This window comes from Pristis pectinata, chromosome 19, assembly GCF_009764475.1.
Source record: "Pristis pectinata isolate sPriPec2 chromosome 19, sPriPec2.1.pri, whole genome shotgun sequence".
Classification (NCBI taxonomy): Eukaryota; Metazoa; Chordata; class Chondrichthyes; order Rhinopristiformes; family Pristidae; genus Pristis; species Pristis pectinata.
The window spans coordinates 5,331,904-5,345,515 of record NC_067423.1 but is presented as its reverse complement, the minus strand read 5'-3'; the positions used below and the strand labels follow the sequence as shown (position 1 = coordinate 5,345,515).

The following is a 13,612-nucleotide window of genomic DNA, read 5'->3' as shown; positions in this document are numbered from 1 at the left end:
CCCAGCGCATCACAGAAACCAGCCTCCCCTCCATGGACTCTTGTCTATACCTCTCACTGCCTTGGTGAAGCAGCCAGCATAATCAAATGACCCACCCGGGTCATTCTCTCTTCTCTCCTCTCCCATCAGGCAGAAGATACAGGAACCTGAGGGCACATACCATTGGGCTCAAGGACAGCTTCTATCCCTCTGTGATGAGACTATTGAACGGTTCCTTTATACGATGAAATGGACTCTTGACCTCACAATCTACCTTGATGTGACCTTGCGCCTTATTGTCTACCTGAAATGCACTTCCCTGTAGCTGTGACACTTTACTCTGTATTCTGTTACTGCTTTTACCTGTACTACCTCAATGCACTGTGTACTAACTGCACTGTGTAATGAATTGATCTGTACGAATCGTATGCAAGACAAGTTTTTCACTGTACCTCAGTACAAGTGACAATAATAAACCAATACCAATACTCCAAGTGCCACTTTATGGTGAGAGGTTACACAAACCAGGAGCAAAAAAAAACTGCAGATACTGAACACCTGAAATAACAACAGTTGGAAATGTTCCACAGATTAGGGCAGCATCTGCGAAGAGGACAAGAGACTTAACAGTTCAGATCATCGACGTGTATTGCCTAGGTTGTTTTCCCTAGAATTTAGAATACTAAAGGGTGGTTTACCTGGACTTACCAAGGAGGATTGATGGAAGAAAATAGTTTTGCTGTCCAGGGAGGCTGGGACCAGAGGAGGGAATCTAAAGATTCAAGCCAGGATTTCAGGAGTTAAGTTCAGAGACACTCCTACACACAGAGGGGAGAGTATTTCAGAACTCTCCTCTGCAGAATGCAATTGGTGCCAGGTTGGTTACTAATATTAAATACAGAGTTGACATGCAAATTAAAGACAGTAAGAGAAACATATGGAGTTAAGTCACAAGGCAATAAATGACAGAAGAGGTGTGAGGAACTGAAAGGCCTTCAACTGTTTCAACATTCCTGTGATCCTCTGCCTGAAACCTTTGGAAATCCGTGCCCTAATTTAAATTCATTTAAGTAGTGTTTTGTGACCTCAGTTCAATCCCATTGGTTCCAAGACTGGGAAAATCCATCACCCTAGGATCAGCAACATTGGAGTCATATTCCTCAATCAGCCAAAGAATTCAAGGATCCCAGTGACTGAACAGCAAGAGACGGCAAAGAAATAGAGGGATAGGTTTAAAGGTTTAGAGGGTCAAATGCTGGCAAGTGGGACTAGCTCAGGTAGACAATTTGGTCAGCATGGACAAGATGGGCTGAAGGGCCTGTTTCCATGCTGTATGACTGCTCCACTAATAACTGCTGTCTTATACAAGTCCTCGGCAGGTTACGAACACCCGAACATACAAGCGAGCGTCTGGGAGACCAGGGGACAGGGCTGCAGGTATCTTCTGCTGGCTAGGAACGGGACATTTCCCCACCTCTCTCCCCGCCTTCCCCCTCCCCGAGCCACAACAACCGGGGGGGCTGGGTGGAGCTGAGCAGAGCCAGGAGTGCTGAGTAGACCCACTCGCTCACACACCGGGTGCGTGAGGCCGGCTGGCGGCCATTCTTCCTGTGTCCGCTCGATCTCCCGTCGCCGCTGTTCCTGTGAGCCTCTCCTGCACACAGTTGTTGTTCATTTCCAACTGGCGAACAGTTCAGGTTACGAACGGTTCTCAGGAGAGCAGAATCGGATTTATTATCGCCGACGTATGATGTGAAATCTTTTTCAATCTTTTTATTAGTTTTCAAATTAATACAGATTAATATATCAATATTTATACATGTAATACAAATAGATCAGGAGAATAATCATGACATGGATAATCATAAAGAACAATAAAGTATAAAAAAAACTGTAGATCCAACGATCTGTTAGTGAATGAATACAATATAAAAGAAAAAGATTTATTATAAAATATAAAAGAAAAAAAACCCAAAACAATAAGAAAAATTATAAACAATATATCAAACCAAACTAAGCTAAAGAAAAAAAAATTCAAAACAAAAACAGAAAAAAAAACTGGACTGAAATTTCTCAGTAGAAACAGAGCAATATTATGTCGTCAACTCTGTTCCTCTAAGTTGAAAGGTTATTACAAGGGGATCTATATCATGTGAAAATATTGAATAAATGGACTCCAAACTTCCTCAAATTTAAGCGAAGGATCAACAGTACCACTCCTAATTTTTTCCAAGTTTACACATGATCTAGTTTGAGGGAACCATTGAAAAGTAGTCAGGTGTATTAGATCCTTCCATTTAAGCAAAATGGATACATATGACATGAAATCTATTGTTCTGCAGCAGCAGCAAAGTGCAGACAAAAATTACTGTAAATTACAAAACCAAATAGTGCAAAAGAAAGGAATAACTGATCCTTTTGTTTTCTCTACAACCACAGTCAGAGAGTGTCTGCCCTAGTCCCATTTTATGGAGATAACGAGCAAGGAAGCAGCAGTCATAAGGAGGAGGTTGTCAAATTGACAAGTTTAGATCACCTCATAAATCACAACTGAACTTCAGATGGTTTATAAATATCATCTGTATGTCAGGATGACATCACAGCAATAAAATCATGCTCTGCCCTCTCACTGCACTCAGTTGTCTATTTTCAAACCACCAATGGCTTTCGGAACAGACACTGAAGCCAAGAATTCAGTGAAGGATTAATCACCACCAGCTCATCATTACAAGTTAGCTCAGACAATACAACTAATTAGTGGGAGATGCCACACTCAGAAATAGCCTGAAACCAGGCTCAAGACAACTTCTATCCCGCTGTTATAAGCCTATTGAACGGTCCCCTAGTACGATAAAATGGACTCTTGACCTCACAATCTACCCCATTATGGCCTTGCATCTTATTATCTGCCTGCACTGCACTTCCTCTGTAACTGTAACACTTTACTCTGCATTCTGTTATTGTTTTCCCTTGTACTACCTCAATGGAATGTTGTAATGAATCGATCTGTATGGATGGCATGTAAAACAAAGTTTTTCACTGTACCTCGGTACATGTGACAATAATAAACCAATTTACAGTTCAGTATTGGAATTGGTTTATTATTACCATATAAGACCATAAGAGGTATAGAAGCAGAATTAGGCTATCTGGCTCATCAACTCTGCTCCATCATTCAATAATGCTGAATTTTTTTTCAACCCCATTCTCCCATCTTCTTCCCGTAACCCTTAATCCCCTCACCAATCAAGAACCTGTTAATCTCTGCCTTAAATACACCCAATGACTTGGCCTCCACAGCTCTCTGTGGCAACAAATTCCACAGATTCACCGCCCTCTGGTTGAAGAAATTCCTCCTCATCTCAGTTTTAAAGGGAAGTCCCTTTATTCTGAGGCTGTGCCCTCGGATCCTGGACTCTCCCACTGATGGAAACATCCTCTCCACGTCCACTCTATCCAGGCCTTTCAGTATCCAGTAGGTTTCAATGGGAATACCCCCCTCATCCTTCTGAATGGGCCCAGAAACATCAAATGCTCCTCCTATGTTAACCCTTTCATTCCTGGGATCATTCTTGTGAACCTCCTCTGGACCCTCTCCAGGGCTGGCACATCCTTCCTTAGATACAGGGCCCAAAATTGCTTGCAATATTCCAAATGCGGTCTGACCAACGCCTTATAAAGCCTCAGCAGTACATCCTTACTTTTATGTTCTAGTCCTCTCAAAATGAATGCTAACATTGCATTTGCCTTCTTTACTACCAACTCATGTATTGAGATAGAGCTTTCGTTTTGCGTGTCATCCAGACAGATCATGCTATAGAGGTAGTAAAAAGAAATGATTGGTTAAGGGCGCAAATAAAGCCCCTGTCCCACTGGTTGGCACAGACCACGGGACCACCCACATTCAGTGACACTGATTGGTTGCACAGGGTTGTAGTGCATAAGAAACAGAAACAGGAAAAGGCTATTCAGCCCCTCGTGGTTTACCTCAGTGCCAACTTCATATCCCTCAATGCCTTTAATGTCCAAAAGTTGCCATCTTGAGCGCAGTCAGCGACTGAACCCTCACAGTCCTCTTGGGGCATATTGGACCTCACCCAAGTATCAGACCTGTGTCTGTAGGCGAAACACAAACCCCTTCATACCAACCCTCCACCCATCCCAGCCCTGACACACTCTCCAAAACAGCTGCACAATCATCTCCCAAAGGGTCACTCCTACAAGCTGCCAAGAAGAACAAGGCCGGTGGTATCAGAGAGACAGCGAGGTGGTGTCAGAGAAGAAGCCATCCAAAGACTTGGATCAATTCCCAAGCGGCCTTCAAGTTCAGCAGGGGGAGCATCCGGGCAAAGTCACTTGGGGATAGAACTTCAGGGGACCAGAGGGCAAAGGTAAAGAGGGCCGAGATCCCAGTGCGGAATGGAGGCGAGGTGAAGGGTCTTGGCCTGAAACATCGACTGTCCATTTCCCTCCATAGATGCTGCCTGACCTGCTGAGTTCTCTGTTTTTATTTCAGGTTTCTAGCATCTGCAGGTTTTTTTTTGCTTTCCATTAAAAACAAGTTACCTAGTCACTCTCACACTGAAGTCAGCAGGAGCTTGTAGTGAACTCTAAAAGATGAACCCTAAAAAATGAACTCTTGATCTCCCAATCCACCTTGTCATGGCCCTTGCACTTTAGTTGTCTCCCTGCACTGTGCTTCCTCTGTAGCTATGACACTATATTCTGCATTCTGTTTTCTTTTTACTAACTCGATGCACTTATGACCTGTCTGGATGACATGCAAACGAATGCTTTTCACTGTATCTTGCTGCATGTGACAACAATAAACCAATACCGAATAGATTGGCAGCTGCATTTGTTCCATAGCCACAGTGACTGGCTGTAAAACTGGCTCTTCAATAGGGCACTCTTCACTAGTAACAAGCAAATTGCATTTAACTTGACAAAACACTAATAGCATGTCATGTGAGCACGATGGATGCCTCAAGTTATCCTGCACAGCCATAGAAATCACCTGCTGGAGATCTGCTCTCGCCTTGACCTAAATATCTGTTGGCTTGTGTAAGGTTTTGGGGGTAAATGAAAATCACACTCCATGAGAGACAGAAAATAGACAGTGGATCAGCACCAACACACCAGAGAAAACAGGAAGGAGACGTTCTTTCACGTGAGCAAGGCCACTATTTATTAACCGTCCCTGGATGAACGAGCACTGCCTCCTTCACTGACACAGGGCCAACCACAGGCCTGGACTCACCCATTGAGTACTGGGTAGGGACAGGAGATTTCCCCCCCTCCCTGCCCCCTGAGAGCTGTTGGGGGGGGGGGGGCTGGGGGGCAAGGGGTGGGATGAACTGCTGCTGAACAGGAGCCACATATCAGCATTGTCAGACTACGGAGACAAGGCTTCACAAATACTGAAGTGTGCCTCAGCCTGTCCTGCATTACACCCAGAAACCATACGTCCACTGGCTTTTGCCAATTACAGTTATCAACAAATAAATCAGTATCGTTCTTCCACAATGTTGTCAGTTTTAAGAGTCTCAAAGCTGTACAACATAAAAACAGGCCCTTTGGCCCACCACGTCTCTGCTGAATCCTCGTACCTACCTACACTAATCCCACTTGCCTGCATTAATTCCATCTCCCTCTGAGCCCTGCCCATTCATAGAACTAGGAGCAGGAGGAGGCCATCTGGCCCGTCGAGCCTGCTCTGCCATTCAATAAGATCACAGCTGATCTGGCCGTGGACTCAGATCCACCGACCTGCCTTTTCCCCACAACCCTTAAGTCCCCTACCATGCAAAAATCTAACTGCGTCTTAAATATATTTAATGAGGCAGCCTCCACTGCTTCCCTGGGCAGAGAATTCCACAGATTCACTACTCTCTGGGGAAAAGCAGTTCCTCCTCATCTCCGTCCTAAATCTATTCCCCCGAATCTTGAGGCTATGTCCCCTAGTTCTAGTCTCACCTACCAGTGGAAACAACCTTCCTGCCTCTATCTTATTAGAGGAGATGTCAGGGGTAAGTTTTTTTACTCAGAGAGCGGTGTGTGGAACGGGCTGCCGGCAACGGTGGTGGAGGCGGATACGATAGGGTCTTTCAAGAGACTGTTAGATAGGAGCTGAGTAAAATAGAGGGCTATGGGTAAGCCTAGTAATTTCTAGGGTAGGGACATGTTCGGCACAGCTTTGTGGGCTGAAAGGCTTGAATTGTGCTGTAGGTTTTCTATGTTTCTATCTCTTTCATAATGTTATGTTTCTATAAGATCCCCTCTCATTCTTCTGAATTCCAGTGAGAATAGCCTCAGGCGACTCAATCTCTCCTCATGGGCTAACCCCCTCATCTCTGGAATCAACTACATGCCCAGACGCCAGTTAAATGTTGTCACTGGCCCTGACTTCACTGGCAGCTCATTATGAAGTAAGGCCTCCTCCTCTCCCACTGAATCATTAACCCACCGCTCATTTTCAGCCCTCTCATACATTTCTCAATCTCCCACATCCTTTCATTTTCAACCGCAGGCGCTGCCGAGCTCTAATTGTTTCCGGGTTTAACACGAGTACGACCTTGTCAGGGTCTCTCGGCTCTCTCCTGAGTGCTTGCATGGGTTAAATCAACAGATTAAGCAATCTCTGTGAGTGAGGGGATTCCAGCGAGGAACGCGACAACCTGTTTCGTGGACAATGTTTCGGAGCAACTTTCTCCCGCATCAACCTCGCCCAGAAATGCATCATCCACAATCTTACCATTTCCCAGAGGCATCTTAATCCTAGTTCTCGTCCAATAACAATGGAAGGATTTCTTGTTAAAGAGACTTCCCCGTTTCTAACTCAAGCTAAGAACGGCGCCGATCGATACAGTGAGCACCTCCGATCAGTTTCCGTGGCGTATGTTGGACATGTGTAAACATTTCTCGCTCTGCAATCTCGGAAGTGCGTGCTTGAGAGGTATTAACCCCTACCGTCCCGTCGCACTTCAAAGGGGACAAGGGCAGGAGAGACGTTCAGACAGGCAACACTTTTAGTCAAGGAGGAGCTCAGCAGTGAAGGCAGGGAGATGGTCTACGTTAGCCCTGCTGCTGTTTCGTGTTGAGACCCTTCATTTGCACTGATGAAGGGTCTCAGCCTGAAAAGTCGACTGTTTTATTTCCCTCCGTGGATGCATTTATTTCCAGCATTTGCTGATTTTATCTTCCTCTGTGTGTTGTGTCTCTCCCCTCACCACCTCCCCCCCCCCCCCCAACAGATCCCCTCACACCCTTGTCTGACCCAGGAACAGCCTCAGCACCTTCAGTCCACATAACTAAAGCCCCTCATCCCCAATCATCTTGGTAAATCTCTTCTGCACCATAGAAACATCCCATCCGGATGCTTCACCTTCCTCCAGCACCTTCTGTGTGTTTCTCCAGATTCCAGCATCTGCAGAATTTTTTGTGTCTCTCTCCACAGATGCTGCCTGACCTGCTGGGTTCCTCCAGTGGCTTAATTTTTTTTGCTGGCTTTCAAGAGGGTAAATTGGTTTATTATTGTCACATGTACCGAGGTACAGTGAAAATAGAATTTTGTTTTGCATGCCATCCGTACAGGTCATTTCATTACATTAGTAAATCAAGGTAGTACAAGGAAAAAGCAATGACAGAATGCTTACAGTGTTACAGTTCCAGAGAAAGTGCAGTGCAGGCAGACAAATAAGGTGCAGGGCCATGACAAGGTAGATTGTGAGATCAAGAGTCCATCTTACTGTACTAGGGAACCATTCAATAGTCTTATAACAGCGGGATAGAAGCTGTCCTTGAGCCTGGTGGGACGTGCTTTCAGGCTTTTGCATCTTCTGCCTGATGGGAGGGGGGAGAAGAGAGAATGTCTGGGGTGGGTGGGGTCTTTGATTATGCTGGCTGCTTTACCAAGGTAGCAAGAAGTGTAGACAGAGTCCATGGAGGGGAGGCTGGTTTCCATGATGCACTGGGCTGTGTCCACAACTCTCTGCAGTTTCTTGCAGTCTCGGGCAGTTGCTGTACCAAGCCGTGAAGCATCCGGATGGGATGTTTCTATGGTGCAGAAGAGATTTACCAAAATGATTGGGGATGAGGGGCTTTAGTTATGTGGACTGAAGGTGCTGAGGCTGTTCCTGGGTCAGACAAGGGTGTGAGGGGATCTGTTGGGGGGGGAGGTGGTGAGGGGAGAGACACAACACACAGAGGGAGATAAAATCAGCAAATGCTGGAAATAAAATTTTTAAAAACTGTAGATCATGGAAACTTGAAATAAAAACTGAAAATGCTGGGAAAACTCCGCAGGTCTGGCAGCATCTGTGGAGATTACACTTACAACATTTAAAAGACACTTGTACAGGTACGTGGATCAGAAAGGTTTAGAGGGATATGGGCTAAACGCTGGCAAATGGGACCAGCTCAGGTAGGCTTGAGCAAGTTGGGCCGAAGGGCCTGTTTCCATGTTGTATAACTCTATCATTCTGTGACTCTAAAAGCAAAAACCATAGAACAATACATCACAATACAGGCCCTTCGGCCCACCATGTCGTGCCAACCTTCAAACCACACCTAAGACTATCTAACCCCTTCCTCCCACATATCCCTCTATCTTAAATTCCTCCATATGCTTATCTAACAATCTCTCGAACTTGACCAACATATCAGCCTCCACCACCACCCCAGGCAGCGCATTCCATGCACCAACCACTCTCTGGGTGAAAAACCTCTCTCTGCCGTCTCCCTTGAACTTCCCACCCATTACCTTAAAGCCATGCCTTCTTGTATGGAGCATTGGTGCCCCGGAAAAGAGGCGCTGGCTGTCCACTCTATCTATTCCTCTTAATATCTTGTATACCTCTATCATGTCTCCTCTCATCCTCCTTCTCTCTAATGAGTAAAGCCCTAGCTCCTTTAATCTCTCCTCATAATCCATACCCTCTAATCCAGGCAGCATCCTGGCAAATCTCCTCTGCACCCTCTCCAACGCCTCCACATCCTTCCTATAATGAGGCAACCAGAACTGGACCCAGTACTCTAAGTGTGGTTTAACCAGAGTTTTGTAAAGCTGCATCATTACTTTGCGGCTCTTAAACTCGATCCCACGATTTATGAAAGCTAACATCCCATAAACTTTCTTAACTACCCTATCCACCTGTGTGGCAACTTTCAGTGATCTGTGGATATTTATCCCCAGATCCCTCTGCTCCTCTACACTGCCCAGAATCCTGCCATTTACCTTGTACTCCACCTTGGAGTTTGTCCTTCCAAAGTGTACCACCTCACACTTCTCCGGATTGAACTCCATCTGCCACTTGTCAGCCCAGCTCTGCATCCTATCAATATCCCTCTGCAAACTTCGACAGCCCTCCATACTATGCACAATAACACCAATCTTTGTGTCATCTGCAAACTTGCTAACCCACCCTTCCACCCCCTCATCTAAGTCATTAATAAATATAACAAAAAGTAGAGGTCCCAGAACCGATCCCTGTGCAACACCGCTAGTCACAGCCCTCCAATCTGAATGCACTCCCTCCACCACAACACTCTGCTTTCTACAGGCAAGCCAATTCTGACTCCACACAGCCAAGCTTCCCTGGATCCCTTGGCCTCTGACTTTCTGAAGAAGCCTACCATGTGGAACCTTGTCAAACGCCTTACTAAAATCCACATAGACCACATCTACTACACTACCCTCATCAATCTTCCTGGTTAACATTCCAGGTTAATTTTGTTCATCTCTTTATAAATCCTGCCCGATCTCCTGAGTATTTCCAAAATGTTCTGGTTTTAGTTCAAATTTACAGCATCTGCAGTTCTTTTTAAAACTTAGGTGAAGAGAAACTGTTCCCTGAGGGGCAGTGAAGGTGATTTTCAAAAGAACCAAAAGTGAATGTGGAAAAAAACATTTCTACTCAATGAGCGGTTTGGGTCCAGAATGGGTTCACTGGCAGGGTAGAAGTGAAGGCAAATTCAATTATAGCTCTCAAAAGGGTCATGGAGTTGTACAGCACAGAAATAGGCCCTTTGGCCCACCACATCCATGCTGACCTCTATGCTAATTCCATTCACCCTTGTATCCTTCTGTCCCTCACCTAGTTAAGTGTCTGTGTAAATGTCTCTTAAGTGTAGCGATTGTATCTGATTTCACCATCTCCCCTGGCAGCGCGTTCCAAATACCAACCACTCTCTGCATAAAAAAACTTACCCCTCGGATTCCCTTTAAAATTCCTCAAGTTCAAGTTTAGGGTCACAGAGTCCCACAGCACAGAAACAGGCCCTTCAGCCCAACCGGTCCGTGCCGACCAAGATTCCCATCCAAGCCAGTCCCATCTGCCCACATCCCTCTTAAATCCCTCCCATCCATGGACCTGTTAATGTACCTGCCTCAACCACAACCCCCCCCCCCCCGCCCCCAGCAGCCCACCCCACACACGGACCACACTCCGGGCAAAAAAGTTGCCCTTAAGTCTTTCCCCTCTCACTTCAAACCCGCGCTCACAGACATACATACCCAGGGTATAAATGCCATGAAAATTAGCTTTTTTGCAGCAGCAGCACAGAACATTACAAACATGACAAACATAACTTTAAAATAACATACATTTTACATGCACAACAAAATAAACATAACATTAAATGCAAGTCCTCCATCTCACCTTAAACTTATGCCCCATTTTTGAAGCCCCTACCATGGGAAAAAGATTCTCTACCGATCAATGCCTCTCGTAAACTTATATACCTCTATCAGGTCACCCCTCAGCCTCCTTCGTTCTGGGGTAAACAAGCCCAGCCTATGCAATCTCTCCCCATAACTAAAGGTGAATCTCCTCTGCACCCTCTCAAGGGCGGCCATAGCCTTCCTATAGTGTGGTGGCCAGAAATGCACACAACACTCCATGTGAAAGGAAAGAATTTGTTATGGGAGGAGGGCAGGGAACTGGGACCAGCTGGATCGCTATTACACTGAGCTAGTACGGCTCAATGGGCCAATTGGCCTCCTTCCCTGCTGTAACCAATATCACTCGAACATACTCCTCATTACTGTGTGATGGTACATGGACCAGGAGTTGAACAGTGATAGATGGGAAAAACTGAGACCACTAATTAGAAGAAAATTGAAGACAGTTGTATCACAGATTATCTTTAGTCAATGTAAAATTTAATGGAATTGGAATTGTTAGCAGAATTTCTTAACATCTGAAGATCATACACTTAGTTCTGGCAGCACAAATAGGATATTTATTTATTAGTCACATGTACATCGAAACACAGTGAAATGCATCTTTTTGCGTTACTGAGGATGCACTGGGAGCAGCATAGAGAGAATGATTGACTGAGGGGTGGGGTTACAATGACCTGAAATTTGCTTTGATATCAAACCAGGGGCTAAACATGACAAATGAAAAACACTATGGTGCTGGAGGAACTCAGCAGACCAGGCAGCATCCGTGGAGAAAAGCAGGCGGTTAACATTTCAGGTCAGGACCCTTCCTCATACTTACCCAGGAGAGATCAAGCATAAAATAACTAAACGATTAATTCGCGCCTTCCCTGCATTCTGTTAATGAAAAATGACATAACACTAATGTGAAAGGCGTATGTTAGTTTTGCTGCCAACTCACCCACTCTACCCCAAGGGTTACAAGCCTGGAACGTATTTTGATCACAAAGTCGTTACACCCAGGAGACTAAGGCACAGTCTCTAAACTTACAAGTAGTAAGGATATCATAACCAGATTGGAATCCAACAAGGAATTCTTGCAAATTATAAACCGAGCAAAACAAAACAGGAAAACCCTGAGGTATCACTTGGTAGACAAGCCCAATAAATGCCATTCCTCTCAGTCAAATGAGATGAGTAAGTCCCTTCTGTTGTTATGTTAACACCTAACATGTTACAGGGTAGGTAATCTCACTACCCCGTTAACCATATTCCTTGTCACTGATGTTCATTTACATTGGCTGAAGGTAATCTATAATTACTGGCACACATGTCAATAGGCTTCACTCACTTTTCTTACAATTGTTCCCCTTCCTCAAAGCATAGAACTCTACTTTTAATGGAAAAAAATTGAAACATGTATTATTGATCTCAAATGTGATACAAAAATGACAAGTGTTGTCGTTGAAACATCAGACAAAGACGGAGACTACATTCCATTGGTGTGACGGACCCTCAGTCAGTACCACCTTTCTGGGTTTTTATATTTTTTTGCCTGAGGTTTAATAATCCCTGTTTACCCATATCTTATCCAGATCTCATCCCATGTTAATATGCACAGACATTCCAGGAGGGTTCATTTATAAGGCATCAGTTGCTTGAATCTTGCCAAATGTTTCCCCTGATACAGAATCTTATTGTAGGGCCCTAAGCAAATTACTCACCAGGAATTATCCAAAGCTCAGCAAGTAACTGACATGATCTCAATTGGCTGAACAGCTTCCTTATGTGCCCTATAAGTGTCTGACTCTATATCAATGATGCCATCACAAAGACAGCACACCTGTAGCTCTACTTTGTTAGGAATTTGAGGAGGTTTGGTCTGTCACCAAAGACCCTTGCAAATTTCTATAGATGTATGGTGGAGAGTATTCTGACTGGTTGTATCACCAGCCTGGTATGGAGGCTCCAATGCACAGGGTTGCAAGAGGCTTCAGAGGGTTGTAGACTCAGCCAGCTCCATCCCGGGCACAGCCCTCCCCACCATCGAGGACATCTTCAGGAGGTGGTGCCTCAAGAAGGTGGCATCCATCACTAAGGACCCTCACCATCCAAGACACGTCCTCTTCTCGTTACAACCATTGGGGAGGAGGTACAGGAGCCTGAAGACCCACACTCAACTATTTAGAAACAGCTTCTTCCCCTCCGCCATCAGATTTCTGAATGGTCCATGAACGATGCCTTGTTATTCCTTTATTTTGCACTATTTATTTTGTAATTTATAGCAATTTTTGTGTCTTTGCACTGTACTGCTGCCACAAAACAACAAATTTCACTTTAGTGAAAGTAAATCTGATTGTAAAAAAAAACCTTTCCAATAAAAGTTTTACTTACTGTTAAGAGAATGTTCAAAACAAATGCCTTTGCATCCTATAAAATATGGCAGATGCTGGAAATCTGAAATAATAACAGAAAATGCTGGATATTCTCAGCAGGTCAGGTAGCATCTGTGGATAGGGGAAAAAGAGTTAATAAAGGTTAACAACCTTTTATCAGAACTGGGAAAAATGAGACCAAAACATGGCTTGGGTGCCTCCATAAATATATGTAAATCAAATTGAAAAACAGGATTTTACATGCAATATTCCAGATTATTGCATTGCAGACATGGTTGTCCATTGCATACATTGATATGGGCTACACACAGATAAATGGGACTAGCTCAAGTAGGCAACTTGATTGGCATGGACGAGTTGGGCCAAAGGGCCTGTTTCCATGTTGTATAACTCTATGGCTCATGTGCAATGGGGATTATTTGCAATGCTCGTGAACTAATGCCGTTGGAACTGAAATGTGCTCTGGAATAGGGAGAAATGGTGAAATGAGGGCTGAAACGGTGGCCACAAGAGGGCATAGGTTTAAGGTGCTGGGGAGTAGATATAGAGGAGATGTCAGGGGTAAGTTTTTTTT

The 13,612-nt window shown here is 44.7% G+C and overlaps 1 protein-coding gene across 1 annotated transcript in view; it reads right to left on the bottom strand.

The window, feature by feature from the left end:
- The window catches only part of pfkfb3 (6-phosphofructo-2-kinase/fructose-2,6-biphosphatase 3), an 88,646-nt gene extending 81,766 nt beyond the window's left edge, over nucleotides 1–6,880 (bottom strand). Inside the window, exon 1 of the mRNA XM_052034323.1 lies at nucleotides 6,734–6,880. Coding sequence (XP_051890283.1) covers nucleotides 6,734–6,749 — 16 coding nt within the window. The 5' untranslated portion in view covers nucleotides 6,750–6,880. The remainder of the gene's footprint in view (nucleotides 1–6,733) is intronic.
- Nucleotides 6,881–13,612: the final 6,732 nt, after the last annotated feature.